This window comes from Oncorhynchus keta, chromosome 26 (genome assembly GCF_023373465.1).
Source record: "Oncorhynchus keta strain PuntledgeMale-10-30-2019 chromosome 26, Oket_V2, whole genome shotgun sequence".
Lineage (NCBI taxonomy): Eukaryota > Metazoa > Chordata > Actinopteri > Salmoniformes > Salmonidae > Oncorhynchus > Oncorhynchus keta.
The window spans coordinates 46,835,697-46,859,005 of NC_068446.1; the positions used below are offsets into that span (position 1 = coordinate 46,835,697).

The 23,309-nt window shown below is 52.3% G+C and overlaps 1 protein-coding gene across 1 annotated transcript in view; it reads left to right on the forward strand.

Annotated features, from left to right (window-relative positions):
- The window catches only part of megf11 (multiple EGF-like-domains 11), a 400,084-nt gene that overhangs the window by 6,100 nt on the left and 370,675 nt on the right, over positions 1-23,309 (forward strand). The window contains exon 2 of the mRNA XM_052481104.1: positions 19,968-20,102. Coding sequence (XP_052337064.1) covers positions 19,981-20,102 — 122 coding nt within the window. The 5' untranslated portion in view covers positions 19,968-19,980. The remainder of the gene's footprint in view (positions 1-19,967; positions 20,103-23,309) is intronic.

Below are 23,309 nucleotides of genomic sequence, written 5' to 3' on the forward strand. Positions count from 1 at the left end.
GAGCTGACCTGGCAACACACAATAAAGAGCCGAACTGGCAACACACAATAAAGTGCTGACCTGGCAACACACAGTAAAGAGCTGACCTGGCAACACACAGTAAAGAGCGACCTGGCAACACACAGTAAAGAGCTTTACCTGGCAACACACAGTAAAGAGCTGACCTGGCAACACACAATAAAGAGCCGACCTGGCAACACACAATAAAGAGCTGACCTGGCAACACACAGTAAAGAGCTGACCTGGCAACACACAGTAAAGAGCTGACCTGGCAACACACAGTAAAGAGCTGACCTGGCAACACACAGTAAAGAGCTGACCTGGCAACACACAGTAAAGAGCCGACCTGGCAACACACAATAAAGAGCTGACCTGGCAACACACAGCAAAGAGCTGACCTGGCAACACACAGTAAAGAGCTGACCTGGCAACACACAGTAAAGAGCCGACCTGGCAACACACAGTAAAGAGCTGACCTGGCAACACACAGTAAAGAGCTGACCTGGCAACACACAGTAAAGAGCCGACCTGGCAACACACAATAAAGAGCTGACCTGGCAACACACAGTAAAGAGCTGACCTGGCAACACACAGTAAAGAGCTGACCTGGCAACACACAATAAAGAGCCGACCTGGCAACACACAATAAAGAGCTGACCTGGCAACACACAGTAAAGAGCTGACCTGGCAACACACAGTAAAGAGCTGACCTGGCAACACACAATAAAGAGCCGAACTGGCAACACACAATAAAGTGCTGACCTGGCAACACACAGTAAAGAGCTGACCTGGCAACACACAGTAAAGAGCTGACCTGGCAACACACAGTAAAGAGCCAACCTGGCAACACAATAAGGAGCTGACCTGGCAACACACAGTAAAGAGCTGACCTGGCAGCACACAGTAAAGAGCTGACCTGGCAACACACAATAAAGAGCCGACCTGGCAACACACAATAAAGAGCTGACCTGGCAACACACAGTAAAGAGCTGACCTGGCAACACACAGTAAAGAGCTGACCTGGCAACACACAATAAAGAGCCGAACTGGCAACACACAATAAAGTGCTGACCTGGCAACACACAGTAAAGAGCTGACCTGGCAACACACAGTAAAGAGCGACCTGGCAACACACAGTAAAGAGCTTTACCTGGCAACACACAGTAAAGAGCTGACCTGGCAACACACAATAAAGAGCCGACCTGGCAACACACAGTAAAGAGCTGACCTGGCAACACACAGTAAAGAGCTGACCTGGCAACACACAGTAAAGAGCTGACCTGGCAACACACAGTAAATAGAGCTGACCTGGCAACACACAGTAAAGAGCTGACCTGGCAACACACAGTAAAGAGCTGACCTGGCAACACACAGTAAAGAGCCGACCTGGCAACACACAGTAAAGAGCTGACCTGGCAACACACAGTAAATAGAGCTGACCTGGCAACACACAGTAAAGAGCTGACCTGGCAACACACAGTAAAGAGCTGACCTGGCAACACACAGTAAAGAGCTGACCTGGCAACACACAGTAAAGAGCTGACCTGGCAACACACAGTAAAGAGCTGACCTGGCAACACACAGTAAATAGAGCTGACCTGGCAACACACAGTAAAGAGCTGACCTGGCAACACACAGTAAAGAGCTGACCTGGCAACACACAGTAAAGAGCTGACCTGGCAACACACAGTAAAGAGCTGACCTGGCAACACACAGTAAAGAGCTGACCTGGCAACACACAGTAAAGAGCCGACCTGGCAACACACAGTAAAGAGCTGACCTGGCAACACACAGTAAAGAGCTGACCTGGCAACACACAGTAAAGAGCTGACCTGGCAACACACAGTAAAGAGCTGACCTGGCAACACACAGTAAAGAGCTGACCTGGCAACACACAGTAAAGAGACCTGGCAACACACAGTAAAGAGCTGACCTGGCAACACACAGTAAATAGAGCTGACCTGGCAACACACAGTAAAGAGCTGACCTGGCAACACACAGTAAAGAGCTGACCTGGCAACATACAGTAAAGAGCTGACCTGGCAACACACAGTAAAGAGCTGACCTGGCAACACACAGTAAAGAGCTCACCTGGCAACACACAGTAAATAGAGCTGACCTGGCAACACACAGTAAAGAGCTGACCTGGCAACACACAGTAAAGAGCTGACCTGGCAACACACAGTAAAGAGCTGACCTGGCAACACACAGTAAAGAGCTGACCTGGCAACACACAGTAAAGAGCTTTACCTGGCAACACACAGTAAAGAGCTGACCTGGAAACACACAGTAAAGAGCTGACCTGGCAACACACAGTAAAGAGCCGACCTGGCAACACACAGTAAAGAGCCGAACTGGCAACACACAGTAAAGAGCCGACCTGGCAACACACAGTAAAGAGCCGACCTGGCAACACACAATAAAGAGCTGACCTGGCAACACACAGTAAAGAGCTGACCTGGCAACACACAGTAAAGAGCCGACCTGGCAACACACAGTAAAGAGCTGACCTGGCAACACACAGTAAAGAGCTGACCTGGCAACACACAGTAAAGAGCTGACCTGGCAACACACAGTAAAGAGCTGACCTGGCAACACACAGTAAAGAGCTGACCTGGCAACACACAGTAAATAGAGCTGACCTGGCAACACACAGTAAAGAGCTGACCTGGCAACACACAGTAAAGAGCTGACCTGGCAACACACAGTAAAGAGCTGACCTGGCAACACACAGTAAAGAGCCGACCTGGCAACACACAGTAAAGAGCTGACCTGGCAACACACAGTAAAGAGCTGACCTGGCAACACACAGTAAAGAGCTGACCTGGCAACACACAGTAAAGAGCTGACCTGGCAACACACAGTAAAGAGCTGACCTGGCAACACACAGTAAAGAGCTCACCTGGCAACACACAGTAAATAGAGCTGACCTGGCAACACACAGTAAAGAGCTGACCTGGCAACACACAGTAAAGAGCTGACCTGGCAACACACAGTAAAGAGCTGACCTGGCAACACACAGTAAATAGAGCTGACCTGGCAACACACAGTAAAGAGCTGAACTGGCAACACACAGTAAAGAGCCGACCTGGCAACACACAGTAAAGAGCCGACCTGGCAACACACAATAAAGAGCTGACCTGGCAACACACAGTAAAGAGCTGACCTGGCAACACACAGTAAAGAGCTGACCTGGCAACACACAGTAAAGAGCTGACCTGGCAACACACAGTAAAGAGCTGACCTGGCAACACACAGTAAAGAGCTGACCTGGCAACACACAGTAAAGAGCTTTACCTGGCAACACACAGTAAAGAGCTGACCTGGAAACACACAGTAAAGAGCTGACCTGGCAACACACAGTAAAGAGCCGACCTGGCAACACACAGTAAAGAGCCGAACTGGCAACACACAGTAAAGAGCCGACCTGGCAACACACAGTAAAGAGCCGACCTGGCAACACACAATAAAGAGCTGACCTGGCAACACACAGTAAAGAGCTGACCTGGCAACACACAGTAAAGAGCTGACCTGGCAACACACAGTAAAGAGCTGACCTGGCAACACACAGTAAAGAGCTGACCTGGCAACACACAGTAAAGAGCTGACCTGGCAACACACAGTAAAGAGCTGACCTGGCAACACACAGTAAAGAGCTGACCTGGCAACACACAGTAAATAGAGCTGACCTGGCAACACACAGTAAAGAGCTGACCTGGCAACACACAGTGAAGAGCTGACCTGGCAACACACAGTAAAGAGCTGACCTGGCAACACACAGTAAAGAGCTGACCTGGCAACACACAGTAAAGAGCTGACCTGGCAACACACAGTAAAGAGCTGACCTGGCAACACACAGTAAAGAGCTGACCTGGCAACACACAGTAAAGAGCTGACCTGGCAACACACAGTAAAGAGCCGACCTGGCAACACACAGTAAAGAGCTGACCTGGCAACACACAGTAAAGAGCTGACCTGGCAACACACAGTAAAGAGCTGACCTGGCAACACACAGTAAAGAGCTGACCTGGCAACACACAGTAAAGAGCTGACCTGGCAACACACAGTAAAGAGCTGACCTGGCAACACACAGTAAAGAGCCGACCTGGCAACACACAGTAAAGAGCTGACCTGGCAACACACAGTAAAGAGCTGACCTGGCAACACACAGTAAAGAGCTGACCTGGCAACACACAGTAATTAGAGCTGACCTGGCAACACACAATAAAGAGCCGACCTGGCAACACACAATAAAGAGCTGACCTGGCAACACACAGTAAAGAGCTGACCTGGCAACACACAGTAAAGAGCTGACCTGGCAACACACAATAAAGAAACTGGCAACACACAATAAAGTGCTGACCTGGCAACACACAGTAAAGAGCTGACCTGGCAACACACAGTAAAGAGCTGACCTGGCAACACACAGTAAAGAGCCAACCTGGCAACACAATAAGGAGCTGACCTGGCAACACACAGTAAAGAGCTGACCTGGCAGCACACAGTAAAGAGCTGACCTGGCAACACACAATAAAGAGCCGACCTGGCAACACACAATAAAGAGCTGACCTGGCAACACACAGTAAAGAGATGACCTGGCAACACACAGTAAAGAGCTGACCTGGCAACACACAGTAAAGAGCGAACTGGCAACACACAATAAAGTGCTGACCTGGCAACACACAGTAAAGAGCTGACCTGGCAACACACAGTAAAGAGCGACCTGGCAACACACAGTAAAGAGCTTTACCTGGCAACACACAGTAAAGAGCTGACCTGGCAACACACAATAAAGAGCCGACCTGGCAACACACAATAAAGAGCTGACCTGGCAACACACAGTAAAGAGCTGACCTGGCAACACACAGTAAAGAGCTGACCTGGCAACACACAGTAAAGAGCTGACCTGGCAACACACAGTAAAGAGCTGACCTGGCAACACACAGTAAATAGAGCTGACCTGGCAACACACAGTAAAGAGCTGACCTGGCAACACACAGTAAAGAGCTGACCTGGCAACACACAGTAAATAGAGCTGACCTGGCAACACACAGTAAAGAGCTGACCTGGCAACACACAGTAAAGAGCTGACCTGGCAACACACAGTAAAGAGCTGACCTGGCAACACACAGTAAAGAGCTGACCTGGCAACACACAGTAAAGAGCCGACCTGGCAACACACAGTAAAGAGCTGACCTGGCAACACACAGTAAAGAGCTGACCTGGCAACACACAGTAAAGAGCTGACCTGGCAACACACAGTAAAGAGCTGACCTGGCAACACACAGTAAAGAGCTGACCTGGCAACACACAGTAAAGAGCTCACCTGGCAACACACAGTAAATAGAGCTGACCTGGCAACACACAGTAAAGAGCTGACCTGGCAACACACAGTAAAGAGCTGACCTGGCAACACACAGTAAAGAGCTGACCTGGCAACACACAGTAAAGAGCTGACCTGGCAACACACAGTAAAGAGCTTTACCTGGCAACACACAGTAAAGAGCTGACCTGGAAACACACAGTAAAGAGCTGACCTGGCAACACACAGTAAAGAGCCGACCTGGCAACACACAGTAAAGAGCCGAACTGGCAACACACAGTAAAGAGCCGACCTGGCAACACACAGTAAAGAGCCGACCTGGCAACACACAATAAAGAGCTGACCTGGCAACACACAGTAAAGAGCTGACCTGGCAACACACAGTAAAGAGCTGACCTGGCAACACACAGTAAAGAGCTGACCTGGCAACACACAGTAAAGAGCTGACCTGGCAACACACAGTAAAGAGCTGACCTTACAACACACAGTAAAGACCTGACCTGGCAACACACAGTAAAGAGCTGACCTGGCAACACACAGTAAAGAGCTGACCTGGCAACACACAGTGAAGAGCTGACCTGGCAACACACAGTAAAGAGCTGACCTGGCAACACACAGTAAAGAGCTGACCTGGCAACACACAGTAAAGAGCTGACCTGGCAACACACAGTAAAGAGCTGACCTGGCAACACACAGTAAAGAGCTGACCTGGCAACACACAGTAAAGAGCTGACCTGGCAACACACAGTAAAGAGCCGACCTGGCAACACACAGTAAAGAGCTGACCTGGCAACACACAGTAAAGAGCTGACCTGGCAACACACAGTAAAGAGCTGACCTGGCAACACACAGTAAAGAGCTGACCTGGCAACACACAGTAAAGAGCTGACCTGGCAACACACAGTAAAGAGCTGACCTGGCAACACACAGTAAAGAGCTGACCTGGCAACACACAGTAAAGAGCTGACCTGGCAACACACAGTAAAGAGCTGACCTGGCAACACACAGTAATTAGAGCTGACCTGGCAACACACAGTAAAGAGCTGACCTGGCAACACACAGTAAAGAGCCGACCTGGCAACACACAGTAAAGAGCTGACCTGGCAACACACAGTAAAGAGCTGACCTGGCAACACACAGTAAAGAGCTGACCTGGCAACACACAGTAAAGAGCCGACCTGGCAACACACAGTAAAGAGCTGACCTGGCAACACACAGTAAAGAGCTGACCTGGCAACACACAGTAAAGAGCCGACCTGGCAACACACAATAAAGAGCTGACCTGGCAACACACAGTAAAGAGCTGACCTGGCAACACACAGTAAAGAGCTGACCTGGCAACACACAATAAAGAGCCGACCTGGCAACACACAATAAAGAGCTGACCTGGCAACACACAGTAAAGAGCTGACCTGGCAACACACAGTAAAGAGCTGACCTGGCAACACACAATAAAGAGCCGAACTGGCAACACACAATAAAGTGCTGACCTGGCAACACACAGTAAAGAGCTGACCTGGCAACACACAGTAAAGAGCTGACCTGGCAACACACAGTAAAGAGCCAACCTGGCAACACAATAAGGAGCTGACCTGGCAACACACAGTAAAGAGCTGACCTGGCAGCACACAGTAAAGAGCTGACCTGGCAACACACAATAAAGAGCCGACCTGGCAACACACAATAAAGAGCTGACCTGGCAACACACAGTAAAGAGATGACCTGGCAACACACAGTAAAGAGCTGACCTGGCAACACACAATAAAGAGCCGAACTGGCAACACACAATAAAGTGCTGACCTGGCAACACACAGTAAAGAGCTGACCTGGCAACACACAGTAAAGAGCTGACCTGGCAACACACAGTAAAGAGCTTTACCTGGCAACACACAGTAAAGAGCTGACCTGGCAACACACAATAAAGAGCCGACCTGGCAACACACAATAAAGAGCTGACCTGGCAACACACAGTAAAGAGCTGACCTGGCAACACACAGTAAAGAGCTGACCTGGCAACACACAGTAAAGAGCTGACCTGGCAACACACAGTAAAGAGCTGACCTGGCAACACACAGTAAATAGAGCTGACCTGGCAACACACAGTAAAGAGCTGACCTGGCAACACACAGTAAAGAGCTGACCTGGCAACACACAGTAAAGAGCCGACCTGGCAACACACAGTAAAGAGCTGACCTGGCAACACACAGTAAAAGAGCTGACCTGGCAACACACAGTAAAGAGCTGACCTGGCAACACACAGTAAAGAGCTGACCTGGCAACACACAGTAAAGAGCTGACCTGGCAACACACAGTAAAGAGCTGACCTGGCAACACACAGTAAAGAGCTGACCTGGCAACACACAGTAAATAGAGCTGACCTGGCAACACACAGTAAAGAGCTGACCTGGCAACACACAGTAAAGAGCTGACCTGGCAACACACAGTAAAGAGCTGACCTGGCAACACACAGTAAAGAGCTGACCTGGCAACACACAGGTAAAGCTGACCTGGCAACACACAGTAAAGAGCCGACCTGGCAACACACAGTAAAGAGCTGACCTGGCAACACACAGTAAAGAGCTGACCTGGCAACACACAGTAAAGAGCTGACCTGGCAACACACAGTAAAGAGCTGACCTGGCAACACACAGTAAAGAGCTGACCTGGCAACACACAGTAAAGAGCCGACCTGGCAACACACAGTAAAGAGCTGACCTGGCAACACACAGTAAAAGAGCTGACCTGGCAACACACAGTAAAGAGCTGACCTGGCAACACACAGTAAAGAGCTGACCTGGCAACACACAGTAAAGAGCTGACCTGGCAACACACAGTAAAGAGCTGACCTGGCAACACACAGTAAAGAGCTGACCTGGCAACACACAGTAAATAGAGCTGACCTGGCAACACACAGTAAAGAGCTGACCTGGCAACACACAGTAAAGAGCTGACCTGGCAACACACAGTAAAGAGCTGACCTGGCAACACACAGTAAATAGAGCTGACCTGGCAACACACAGTAAAGAGCTGACCTGGCAACACACAGTGAAGAGCTGACCTGGCAACACACAGTAAAGAGCTGACCTGGCAACACACAGTAAAGAGCTGACCTGGCAACACACAGTAAAGAGCTGACCTGGCAACACACAGTAAAGAGCTGACCTGGCAACACACAGTAAAGAGCTGACCTGGCAACACACAGTAAAGAGCTGACCTGGCAACACACAGTAAAGAGCTGACCTGGCAACACACAGTAAAGAGCTGACCTGGCAACACACAGTAAAGAGCTGACCTGGCAACACACAGTAAAGAGCTGACCTGGCAACACACAGTAAAGAGCTGACCTGGCAACACACAGTAAAGAGCCGACCTGGCAACACACAGTAAAGAGCTGACCTGGCAACACACAGTAAAGAGCTGACCTGGCAACACACAGTAAAGAGCTGACCTGGCAACACACAGTAATTAGAGCTGACCTGGCAACACACAATAAAGAGCTGACCTGGCAACACACAGTAAAGAGCCGACCTGGCAACACACAGTAAAGAGCTGACCTGGCAACACACAGTAAAGAGCTGACCTGGCAACACACAGTAAAGAGCTGACCTGGCAACACACAGTAAAGAGCCGACCTGGCAACACACAGTAAAGAGCTGACCTGGCAACACACAGTAAAGAGCTGACCTGGCAACACACAGTAAAGAGCCGACCTGGCAACACACAATAAAGAGCTGACCTGGCAACACACAGTAAAGAGCTGACCTGGCAACACACAGTAAAGAGCTGACCTGGCAACACACAATAAAGAGCCGACCTGGCAACACACAATAAAGAGCTGACCTGGCAACACACAGTAAAGAGCTGACCTGGCAACACACAGTAAAGAGCTGACCTGGCAACACACAATAAAGAGCCGAACTGGCAACACACAATAAAGTGCTGACCTGGCAACACACAGTAAAGAGCTGACCTGGCAACACACAGTAAAGAGCTGACCTGGCAACACACAGTAAAGAGCCAACCTGGCAACACAATAAGGAGCTGACCTGGCAACACACAGTAAAGAGCTGACCTGGCAGCACACAGTAAAGAGCTGACCTGGCAACACACAATAAAGAGCCGACCTGGCAACACACAATAAAGAGCTGACCTGGCAACACACAGTAAAGAGATGACCTGGCAACACACAGTAAAGAGCTGACCTGGCAACACACAATAAAGAGCCGAACTGGCAACACACAATAAAGTGCTGACCTGGCAACACACAGTAAAGAGCTGACCTGGCAACACACAGTAAAGAGCGACCTGGCAACACACAGTAAAGAGCTTTACCTGGCAACACACAGTAAAGAGCTGACCTGGCAACACACAATAAAGAGCCGACCTGGCAACACACAATAAAGAGCTGACCTGGCAACACACAGTAAAGAGCTGACCTGGCAACACACAGTAAAGAGCTGACCTGGCAACACACAGTAAAGAGCTGACCTGGCAACACACAGTAAATAGAGCTGACCTGGCAACACACAGTAAAGAGCTGACCTGGCAACACACAGTAAAGAGCTGACCTGGCAACACACAGTAAAGAGCCGACCTGGCAACACACAGTAAAGAGCTGACCTGGCAACACACAGTAAATAGAGCTGACCTGGCAACACACAGTAAAGAGCTGACCTGGCAACACACAGTAAAGAGCTGACCTGGCAACACACAGTAAAGAGCTGACCTGGCAACACACAGTAAAGAGCTGACCTGGCAACACACAGTAAAGAGCTGACCTGGCAACACACAGTAAATAGAGCTGACCTGGCAACACACAGTAAAGAGCTGACCTGGCAACACACAGTAAAGAGCTGACCTGGCAACACACAGTAAAGAGCTGACCTGGCAACACACAGTAAAGAGCTGACCTGGCAACACACAGGTAAGAGCTGACCTGGCAACACACAGTAAAGAGCCGACCTGGCAACACACAGTAAAGAGCTGACCTGGCAACACACAGTAAAGAGCTGACCTGGCAACACACAGTAAAGAGCTGACCTGGCAACACACAGTAAAGAGCTGACCTGGCAACACACAGTAAAGAGCTGACCTGGCAACACACAGTAAAGAGCCGACCTGGCAACACACAGTAAAGAGCTGACCTGGCAACACACAGTAAATAGAGCTGACCTGGCAACACACAGTAAAGAGCTGACCTGGCAACACACAGTAAAGAGCTGACCTGGCAACACACAGTAAAGAGCTGACCTGGCAACACACAGTAAAGAGCTGACCTGGCAACACACAGTAAAGAGCTCACCTGGCAACACACAGTAAATAGAGCTGACCTGGCAACACACAGTAAAGAGCTGACCTGGCAACACACAGTAAAGAGCTGACCTGGCAACACACAGTAAAGAGCTGACCTGGCAACACACAGTAAAGAGCTGACCTGGCAACACACAGTAAAGAGCTGACCTGGCAACACACAGTAAAGAGCTGACCTGGAAACACACAGTAAAGAGCTGACCTGGCAACACACAGTAAAGAGCCGACCTGGCAACACACAGTAAAGAGCCGAACTGGCAACACACAGTAAAGAGCCGACCTGGCAACACACAGTAAAGAGCCGACCTGGCAACACACAATAAAGAGCTGACCTGGCAACACACAGTAAAGAGCTGACCTGGCAACACACAGTAAAGAGCTGACCTGGCAACACACAGTAAAGAGCTGACCTGGCAACACACAGTAAAGAGCCGACCTGGCAACACTAAAGAGCTGACCTGGCAACACACAGTAAAGAGCTGACCTGGCAACACACAGTAAAGAGCTGACCTGGCAACACACAGTAAAGAGCTGACCTGGCAACACACAGTAAAGAGCTGACCTGGCAACACACAGTAAAGAGCTGACCTTACAACACACAGTAAAGAGCTGACCTGGCAACACACAGTAAAGAGCTGACCTGGCAACACACAGTAAAGAGCTGACCTGGCAACACACAGTGAAGAGCTGACCTGGCAACACACAGTAAAGAGCTGACCTGGCAACACACAGTAAAGAGCTGACCTGGCAACACACAGTAAAGAGCTGACCTGGCAACACACAGTAAAGAGCTGACCTGGCAACACACAGTAAAGAGCTGACCTGGCAACACACAGTAAAGAGCTGACCTGGCAACACACAGTAAAGAGCTGACCTGGCAACACACAGTAAAGAGCCGACCTGGCAACACACAGTAAAGAGCTGACCTGGCAACACACAGTAAAGAGCTGACCTGGCAACACACAGTAAAGAGCTGACCTGGCAACACACAGTAAAGAGCTGACCTGGCAACACACAGTAAAGAGCTGACCTGGCAACACACAGTAAAGAGCTGACCTGGCAACACACAGTAAAGAGCTGACCTTACAACACACAGTAAAGAGCTGACCTGGCAACACACAGTAAAGAGCTGACCTGGCAACACACAGTAAAGAGCTGACCTGGCAACACACAGTGAAGAGCTGACCTGGCAACACACAGTAAAGAGCTGACCTGGCAACACACAGTAAAGAGCTGACCTGGCAACACACAGTAAAGAGCTGACCTGGCAACACACAGTAAAGAGCTGACCTGGCAACACACAGTAAAGAGCTGACCTGGCAACACACAGTAAAGAGCTGACCTGGCAACACACAGTAAAGAGCTGACCTGGCAACACACAGTAAAGAGCCGACCTGGCAACACACAGTAAAGAGCTGACCTGGCAACACACAGTAAAGAGCTGACCTGGCAACACACAGTAAAGAGCTGACCTGGCAACACACAGTAAAGAGCTGACCTGGCAACACACAGTAAAGAGCTGACCTGGCAACACACAGTAAAGAGCTGACCTGGCAACACACAGTAAAGAGCTGACCTGGCAACACACAGTAAAGAGCTGACCTGGCAACACACAGTAAAGAGCTGACCTGGCAACACACAGTAAAGAGCTGACCTGGCAACACACAGTAAAGAGCTGACCTGGCAACACACAGTAAAGAGCTGACCTGGCAACACACAGTAAAGAGCTGACCTGGCAACACACAGTAATTAGAGCTGACCTGGCAACACACAGTAAAGAGCCGACCTGGCAACACACAGTAAAGAGCTGACCTGGCAACACACAGTAAATAGAGCTGACCTGGCAACACACAGTAAAGAGCTGACCTGGCAACACACAGTAAAGAGCCGACCTGGCAACACACAGTAAAGAGCCGACCTGGCAACACACAGTAAAGAGCTGACCTGGCAACACACAGTAAAGAGCCGACCTGGCAACACACAGTAAAGAGCCGGCCTGGCAACACACAGTAAATAGAGCTGACCTGGCAACACACAGTAAAGAGCTGACCTGGCAACACACAGTAAAGAGCCGACCTGGCAACACACAGTAAAGAGCCGACCTGGCAACACACAGTAAATAGAGCTGACCTGGCAACACACAGTAAATAGAGCTGACCTGGCAACACACAGTAAATAGAGCTGACCTGGCAACACACAGTAAATAGAGCTGACCTGGCAACACACAGTAAATAGAGCTGACCTGGCAACACACAGCAGGGTCATGCTAAGTGACCTGCTCCTTTGCTATCGCCTACATAACTTACTTAATAATATCTTAGCTATGGTTTACAGAATGCAAGAAAACATGTAGACAGAGCTAAGATTGAATATATATATATATAAAATATAAATATTTCTCTCTCAATGTCTGATGATGTGGGCCATGTAGCTGAAGCCTATTTTATATTTTATAGCGGACTCTCCAGTGTCAAATTATTTTAAAAGACACATATTTTTTTTTTTATCCGTATGAATATGACTTTGTTTTCAGTTTTTATCTGATGGTTCTTATGGTCAAGCAACTAATTTATGGGACAGAGTTTGAAGTAATAATAATAATAATATAATATATGCCATTTAGCAGACGCTTTTATCCAAAGCGACTTGTATGTGTGCATACATTCTACGTATGGGTGGTCCCAGGAATCAAACCCACTACCCTGGCGTTACAAGCACCATGCTCTACCAACTGAGCTACAGAAGGACCGTGTGTGATAGCCCTGAGGTAATAATGACCGATGTAGAATGGTAATAATGACCGATGTAGAATGAACAATAGAAAGGGTAGAAAGGGTATAAAAGAACAAACCTTACAGTTGAACGAAAACTTTAGACTTAACGACGTATGAATCCCGTCTCCTTGCCCGTTGCAAACCGAACGGCCAAGCGCTACTAATTAAAATAGAGAGAGTATTTTCCAATTAGATTATTCTAATTAAGTTTTTAATAATGTCCTAAAGTTGCAGCTTTCAAATGGTGAAAATTGTTAAAAGTCAGTCTATATATCACGGTTGGTATAAAGGATTTGGAAACAGGCGCGGGAATAAAATCTGCAATGAATGACAGGTGACAGGCTGGGTGACAGACTGGGTGACAGGTGACAGGCTGGATGACAGGGTGAGTGACAGGGTGGGTGACAGGCTGGGTGACAGGGTGGATGACAGGCTGGGTGACAGGCTGGGTGACAGGCGACAGGCTGGGTGACATGGTGAGTGACAGGGTGGGCGACAGGCTGGGGGACAGGTGACAGGCTGGAGGACATGTTGGGTGACAGGCTGGAGGACAGGCTGGGTGACAGGTGACAGGGTGGGTGACAGGCTGGGTGACAGGCTGGGTGACAGGTGACAGAGTGGGTGACAGGTGACAGGGTGGGTGACAGGCTGGGTGACAGGCTGGGTGACAGGTGACAGGCTGGATGACAGGGTGAGTGACAGGGTGGGTGACAGGCTGGGTGACAGGGTGGATGACATGCTGTGTGACAGGCTGGGTGACAGGTGACATGCTGGGTGACAGGCTGGGTGACATGCTGTGTGACAGGCTGGGTGACAGGTGACATGCTGGGTGATAGGTGACAGGCTGGGTGACAGGGGACAGGCTGGGTGACAGGTGACAGGCTGGGTGACAGACTGGGTGACAGGCTGGGTGACAGGTGACAGGCTGGGTGACAGGGGACAGGCTGGGTGACAGGCGACAGGCTGGGTGACAGACTGGGTGACAGGTGACAGGCTGGGTGACAGGGGACAGGCTGGGTGACAGGGGACAGGCTGGGTGACAGGCGACAGGCTGGGTGACAGACTGGGTGACAGGTGACAGGCTGGAGGACAGGCTGGGTGATAGGTGACAGGGTGGGTGACAGGCTGGGTGACAGGCTGGGTGACAGGTGACAGAGTGGGTGAAAGATGACAGAGTGGGTGACAGGCTGGAGGACATGTTGGGTGACAGGCTGGAGGACAGGCTGGGTGACAGGTGACAGGGTGGGTGACAGGCTGGGTGACAGGTGACAGGCTGGGTGACATGGTGAGTGACAGGGTGGGCGAAAGGCTGGGGGACAGGTGACAGGCTGGAGGACATTTTGGGTGACAGGCTGGAGGACAGGCTGGGTGACAGGTGACAGAGTGGGTGACAGGTGACAGAGTGGGTGACGGGTGACAGAGTGGGTGACAGGGTAGATGACAGGAGACATGTTGCGTGACAGGCTGGGTGACATGCTGGGTGACAGGCTGGGTGACAGGTGACATGCTGGGTGACAGGCTGGGTGACAGGTGACATGCTGGGTGACAGGCTGGGTGACAGGTGACATGCTGGGTGACAGGTGACAGGCTGGGTGACAGGTGACAGGCTGGGTGACAGGCAACAGGCTGGAGGACAGGCTGGGTGACAGGTGACAGGCTGGAGGACAGGCTGGGTGACAGGCGACAGGCTGGGTGACAGGCTGGGTGACAGGTGACAGACTGGAGGACAGGCTGGGTGACAGGCGACAGGCTGGGTCACAGGTGACAGGCTGGGTGACAGGTGACAGGCTGGAGGACAGGCTGGGTGACAGGTGACAGGCGACAGGCTGGGTGACATGGTGAGTGACAGGGTGGGCGAAAGGCTGGGGGACATTTTGGGTGACAGGCTGGAGGACAGGCTGGGTGACAGGTGACAGAGTGGGTGACAGGTGACAGAGTGGGTGACGGGTGACAGAGTGGGTGACAGGGTAGATGACAGGAGACATGTTGCGTGACAGGCTGTGTGACAGGTGGCAGGCTGGGTGACAGGCAACAGGCTGGAGGACAGGCTGGGTGACAGGTGACAGGCTGGAGGACAGGCTGGGTGACAGGCGACAGGCTGGGTGACAGGCTGGGTGACAGGTGACAGACTGGAGGACAGGCTGGGTGACAGGTGACAGGCTGGGTGACAGGCAACAGGCTGGAGGACAGGCTGGGTGACAGGTGACAGGCTGGAGGACAGGCTGGGTGACAGGCGACAGGCTGGGTGACAGGCTGGGTGACAGGTGACAGACTGGAGGACAGGCTGGGTGACAGGCGACAGGCTGGGTCACAGGTGACAGGCTGGGTCACAGGCGACAGGCTGGATGACAGGCTGGGTGACAGACTGGGTGACAGGTGACAGGCTGGAGGACAGGCTGGGTGACAGACTGGGTGACAGGTGACAGGCGACAGGCTGGGTGACAGGCTGGGTGACAGACTGGGTGACAGGTGACAGACTGGAGGACAGGCTGGGTGACAGGTGACAGGCTGGGTGACAGGCAACAGGCTGGAGGACAGGCTGGGTGACAGGTGACAGGCTGGAGGACAGGCTGGGTGACAGGCGACAGGCTGGGTGACAGGCTGGGTGACAGGTGACAGACTGGAGGACAGGCTGGGTGACAGGCGACAGGCTGGGTCACAGGTGACAGGCTGGGTCACAGGCGACAGGCTGGATGACAGGCTGGGTGACAGGTGACAGGCTGGAGGACAGGCTGGGTGACAGACTGGGTGACAGGTGACAGGCGACAGGCTGGGTGACAGGCTGGGTGACAGACTGGGTGACAGGTGACAGGCTGGAGGACAGGCTGGGTGACAGGTGACAGGCGACAGGCTGGGTGACAGACTGGGTGACAGGTGACAGGCTGGAGGACAGGCTGGGTGACAGGCTGGAGGACAGGCTGGGTGACAGGTGACAGGCTGGAGGACAGGCTGGGTGACAGGCGACAGGCTGGGTGACAGGCTGGGTGACAGGTGACAGGCTGGAGGACATGCTGGGTGACAGGCGACAGGCTGGGTGACAAGGTGGGTGACAGGCTAGAGGACAGGTGACATGCTGGGTGACAGGGTGGGTGACAGGGTGGGTGACAGGCTGGGTGACAGGCGACAGGCTGGGTTACAGGCTGGGTGACAGGGTGGGTGACAGGCTGGGTGACAGGCTGGGTGACAGGCTGGGTGACAGGGTGAGTGACAGGCTGGGTGACAGGGTGGGTGACAGGCTGGGTGACAGGCGACAGGCTGGGTGACAGGCTGGAGGACATGTTGGCTGACAGGCTGGAGGACAGGCTGGGTGACAGGTGACAGGGTGGGTGACAGGCTGGGTGACAGGTGACAGGGTGGGTGACAGGCTGGGTGACAGGTGACATGCTGGGTGACATGGTGAGTGACAGGGTGGGCGAAAGGCTGGGGGACAGGTGACAGGCTGGAGGACATTTTGGGTGACAGGCTGGAGGACAGGCTGGGTGACAGGTGACAGAGTGGGTGACAGGTGACAGAGTGGGTGACGGGTGACAGAGTGGGTGACAGGGTAGATGACAGGAGACATGTTGCGTGACAGGCTGTGTGACATGCTGTGTGACAGGCTGGGTGACAGGTGACATGCTGGGTGACAGGCTGTGTGACATGCTGTGTGACAGGCTGGGTGACAGGTGACATGCTGGGTGACAGGTGACAGGCTGGGTGACAGGTGACAGGCTGGGTGACAGGTGACAGGCTGGGTGACAGGTGACAGGCTGGGTGACAGACTGGGTGACAGGTGACAGGCTGGGTGACAGGGTGGGTGACAGACTGGGTGACAGGTGACAGGCTGGGTGACAGGCGACAGGCCGGGTGACATGCTGGGTGACAGGTGACAGGCGACAGGCTGGGTGACAGGCTGGGGGACAGGCTGGGTGACAGGTGACATGCTGGGTGACAGGTGACAGGCTGGGTGACAGGTGACAGGCTGGGTGACAGGTGACAGGCTGGGTGACAGGGTGGGTGACAGACTGGGTGACAGGTGACAGGCTGGGTGACAGGCGACAGGCCGGGTGACATGCTGGGTGACAGGTGACAGGCGACAGGCTGGGTGACAGGCTGGGGGACAGGCTGGGGGACAGGCTGGGTGACAGGCTGGGTGACAGGCTGGGTGACAGGGTGGGTGACAGGCTGGGTGACATGGTGGATGACAGGTGACAGGCTGGGTGACAGGCTGGGTGACAGGGTGGGTGACAGGGTGGATGACAGGCTGGGAGACAGGGTGGGTGACAGGCTGGGTGACAGGGTGGATGACAGGCTGGGTGACAGGTGACAGGCGACAGGCTGGGTGACAGGCTGGGTGACAGACTGGGTGACAGGTGACAGGCTGGAGGACAGGCTGGGTGACAGGCTGGAGGACAGGCTGGGTGACAGGTGACAGGCTGGAGGACAGGCTGGGTGACAGGCGACAGGCTGGGTGACAGGCTGGGTGACAGGCTGGGTGACAGGTGACAGGCTGGAGGACATGCTGGGTGACAGGCGACAGGCTGGGTGACAAGGTGGGTGACAGGCTAGAGGACAGGTGACATGCTGGGTGACAGGGTGGGTGACAGGGTGGGTGACAGGCTGGGTGACAGGCGACAGGCTGGGTTACAGGCTGGGTGACAGGGTGGGTGACAGGCTGGGTGACAGGCTGGGTGACAGGCTGGGTGACAGGGTGGGTGACAGGCTGGGTGACAGGGTGGGTGACAGGCTGGGTGACAGGCGACAGGCTGGGTGACAGGCTGGAGGACATGTTGGCTGACAGGCTGGAGGACAGGCTGGGTGACAGGTGACAGGGTGGGTGACAGGCTGGGTGACAGGTGACAGGGTGGGTGACAGGCTGGGTGACAGGTGACATGCTGGGTGACATGGTGAGTGACAGGGTGGGCGAAAGGCTGGGGGACAGGTGACAGGCTGGAGGACATTTTGGGTGACAGGCTGGAGGACAGGCTGGGTGACAGGTGACAGAGTGGGTGACAGGTGACAGAGTGGGTGACGGGTGACAGAGTGGGTGACAGGGTAGATGACAGGAGACATGCTGTGTGACAGGCTGGGTGACAGGTGACATGCTGTGTGACAGGCTGGGTGACAGGTGACATGCTGGGTGACAGGCTGGGTGACAGGTGGCATGCTGGGTGACAGGTGACAGGCTGGGTGACAGGTGACAGGCTGGGTGACAGGCTGTGTGACAGGCTGGGTGACAGGTGACATGCTGGGTGACAGGTGACAGGCTGTGTGACAGGCTGGGTGACAGGTGACATGCTGGGTGACAGGCTGGGTGACAGGTGACAGGCTGGGTGACAGGTGACAGGCTGGGTGACAGGTGACAGGCTGGGTGACAGACTGGGTGACAGGTGACAGGCTGGGTGACAGGGTGAGTGACAGGGTGGGTGACAGACTGGGTGACAGGTGACAGGCTGGGTGACAGGCGACAGGCCGGGTGACATGCTGGGTGACAGGTGACAGGCGACAGGCTGGGTGACAGGCTGGGGGACAGGCTGGGGGACAGGCTGGGTGACAGGCTGGGTGACAGGCTGGGTGACATGGTGGATGACAGGTGACAGGCTGGGTGACAGGCTGGGTGACAGGGTGGATGACAGGCTGGGAGACAGGGTGGGTGACAGGCTGGGTGACAGGGTGGATGACAGGCTGGGTGACATGGTGGATGACAGGCTGGGTGACAGGGTGGGTGAGAGGCTGGGGGACAGGCTGTAGGACAGGCTGGGTGACAGGGTGGGTGAGAGGCTGGGGGACAGGCTGTAGGACAGGCTGGGCGACAGGCTGGGGGACAGGCTGGGTGAGAGGCTGGGGTTCAGGCTGGGGGACAGGCTGGGTTAGAGGCTGGGGGACAGGCTGTAGGACAGGCTGGGCGACAGGCTGGGGGACAGGCTGGGTGAGAGGCTGGGGTTCAGGCTGGGGGACAGGCTGGGTTAGAGGCTGGGGGACAGGCTGGGGGACAGGCTGGGTGAGAGGCTTGGGGACAGACTGGGGAACAGGGTGGGTTACAGGGTAATCAACAACTTGTTCATCTGGGTTGAAGTAGTGGTAACTACAGTATCTTTGTACCAGAATATTTTAGTACACTGTATGTTGCAGTGGTGTCCTACTCTCTCTGTGTCTCTCTGTGTCTCTGTCTCTCTCTCTCTCTCTCTCTCTCTCTCTCTCTCTCTCTCTCTCTCTCTCTCTCTCTCTCTCTCTCTCTCTCTCTCTCTCTCTCTCTCTCTCTGTGTCTCTCTGTGTCTCTCTGTCTCTGTCTCTGTCTCTGTCTCTCTGTGTCTCTCTCTTTGTCTCTCTGTCTCTCTCTCTGTCTCTCTGTGTCTCTCTGTGTCTCTCTGTGGCTCTCTGTGTGTGTCTCTCTCTCTCTCTCTGTCTCTCTGTGTCTCTCTCTCTGTGTCTCTCTCTCTTTGCCTCTCTCTGTCTCTCTCTGTCTCTTTCTGTCTCTCTCTGTCTCTCTCCGTGTCTGTCTCTCTCCCTCTCTCTCTCTCTCTCTGTCTCTCTCTGTGTGTCTCTCTGTCTCACTCACCCGCCCTCTATCTCTCCCTCAGGTGTGTCCTCAAGATGGGGACTATCCCTCTGGCCCTAACCTTAACCCTGGTCTTGTTGGCTGTCCTGGGGTTCACTACACCCAGAGTCTGGAGCCTGAACCCAGACGATCCTAACGTCTGCAGTCACTGGGAGAGGTGAGCGATAAGTCATGACCATGCGTCCTCCATTACAGCCAACAGACAGAATGATTCATCCTCCTGATTCATACAACCAACAGACAGAATGATTTATCCTCCTGATTAATACGACCAACAGAAAGAATGATTCATCCTCCATTACAACCAACAGACAGAATGATTTATCCTCCTGATTCATGCAACCAACAGACAAAATGATTCATCCTCCTGATTCATACAACCAACAGACAGAATGATTTATCCTCCTGATTAATACGACCAACAGAAAGAATGATTCATCCTCCATTACAACCAACAGACAGAATGATTCATCCTCCTGATTCATGCAACCAACAGACAAAATGATTCATCCTCCTGATTCATACGACCAACAGACAGAATGATTCATCCTCCTGATTCATGCAACCAACAGACAGAATGATTCATCCTCCTGATTAATACGACCAACAGAAAGAATGATTCATCCTCCTGATTCATACGACCAACAGACATAATTATTCATCCTCCTGATTAATACGACCAACAGACAGAATGATTCATCCTCCATTACAGCCAACAGACATAATGATTCATCCTCCTGATTCATACAACCAACAGACAGAATGATTCATCCTCCTGATTCATACAACCAACAGACAGAATGATTCATCCTCCTGATTCATACGACCAACAGACATAATGATTCATCCTCCTGATTCATGCAACCAACAGACAGAATGATTCATCCTCCTGAATCATGCGACCAACAGACAGAATGATTCATCCTCCTGATTCATACAACCAACAGACAGAATGATTCATCCTCCTGATTCATACAACCAACAGACAGAATGATTCATCCTCCATTACAACCAATATACAGAATGATTCAACCTCCTGATTCATACAACCAACAGATTAGCTTTGTTAAAAAAAAAAAAAAAAATCCCCAGCTACAATGAATGCAGCCTCCGGATAAATGGTTTCCAGTTTGCAAAGAGTTAAATAAAGTTCGTTCAGAGCCGGCGATGTGTCTGCTTGGGGGGGGGATATATACGGCTGTGATTATAATCGAAGAGAATTCTCTTGGTAGATAATGCGGTCTACATTTGATTGTGAGGAATTCTAAATCAGGTGAACAGAAGGATTTGAGTTCCTGTATGTTTCTTTCATCACACCATGTCTCGTTAGTCATGAGGCATACGCCCCCGCCACTCTTCTTACCAGAAAGATGTTTGTTCCTGTCGGCGCGATGCGTGGAGAAACCCGTTGGCTGCACCGCCCCAGATAGCGTCTTCTCAGTAAGCCATGTTTCCGTGAAGCAGAGAACGTTACAGTCTCTGATGTCCCTCTGGAATGCTACCCTTGCTCGGATTTCATCAACCTTGTTGTCAAGAGACTGGACATTGGCAGACAGAATGATTCATCCTCCTGATTCATAAAACCAACAGACAGCATGATTCATACTCCTGATTCATACAACCAACAGACAGCATGATTCATCCTCCTGATTCATACAACCAACAGACAGCATGATTCATACTCCTGATTCATACAACCAACAGACAGCATGATTCATCCTCCTGATTCATACAACCAACAGACAGCATGATTCATCCTCCTGATTCATACAACCAACAGACAGCATGATTCATCCTCCTGATTCATACAACCAACAGACAGCATGATTCATACTCCTGATTCATACAACCAACAGACATAATGATTCATACTCCTGATTCATACAACCAACAGACAAAATTATTCATACTCCTGATTCATGCAAGCAACAGACAGAAGGATTCATCCTCCTTGGCTTCTCCATCAAATCAGGTCACTTTCCCAAAATTCCTTGGTTTTTCAGAAATCCCAGTTTAGAGATTCCCAGAATCAGGAATCAGGAATAACCAGGAAATCTGGAATCTTCCAACCAGGATTTCTGGAAAACCTGTGAATTCTGGGTAAAGTCGGTGTAGGTGTTTGGTATTTTATCAGCAGTTACTCTTCCACACAACATGAAACATGACACAATACAGAACGGAAATAGACAACAGCTCAAGGACAGAACTACATCATTTTACAAAGGCACACTCAGCCTACTTATCAATTTATACACACAAACTATCTAGGTCAAATAGGGGGAGAGGGTGCCTCGAGTGGTGCGGTGGTCTAAGACAGAGCTGTTCCACTAGAGATCCTGGTTTGAGTCCAGGCTCTGTCGCCGCGACCAGGAGACCCATGGGGCGGCGCACAATTGGCCCAGCGTCGTCCGGGTTAGGGGAGGGTTTGGTCGGCAGGGATGTCCTTGTCTCATTGGTGCGGCTGGCTTCCGGGTTAGGGGAGGGTTCGGTCGGCAGGGATGTCCTTGTCTCATTGGTGCGGCTGGCTTCCGCGTTAGGGGAGGGTTCGGTCGGCAGGGATGTCCTTGTCTCATTGGTGCGGCTGGCTTCCGGGTTAGGGCAGGGTTCGGTCGGCAGGGATGTCCTTGTCTCATTGGTGCGGCTGGCTTCGGGGTTAGGGGAGGGTTCGGTCGGCAGGGATGTCCTTGTCTCATTGGTGCGGCTGGCTTCCGGGTTAGGGGAGGGTTCGGTCGGCAGGGATGTCCTTGTCTCATTGGTGCGGCTGGCTTCCGGGTTAGGGGAGGGTTCGGTCGGCAGGGATGTCCTTGTCTCATTGGTGCGGCTGGCTTCCGGGTTAGGGGAGGGTTCGGTCGGCAGGGATGTCCTTGTCTCATTGGTGCGGCTGGCTTCCGGGTTAGGGGAGGGTTCGGTCGGCAGGGATGTCCTTGTCTCATTGGTGCGGCTGGCTTCCGGGTTAGGGAGGGTTCGGTCGGCAGGGATGTCCTTGTCTCATTGGTGCGGCTGGCTTCCGGGTTAGGGGAGGGTTCGGTCGGCAGGGATGTCCTTGTCTCATTGGTGCGGCTGGCTTCCGGGTTAGGGAGGGTTCGGTCGGCAGGGATGTCCTTGTCTCATTGGTGCGGCTGGCTTCCGGGTTAGGGGAGGGTTCGGTCGGCAGGGATGTCCTTGTCTCATTGGTGCGGCTGGCTTCCGGGTTAGGGGAGGGTTCGGTCGGCAGGGATGTCCTTGTCTCATTGGTGCGGCTGGCTTCCGGGTTAGGGGAGGGTTCGGTCGGCAGGGATGTCCTTGTCTCATTGGTGCGGCTGGCTTCCGGGATAGGGGAGTGTTTGGTCGGCAGGGATGTCCTTGTCTCCTTGGTGCGGCTGGC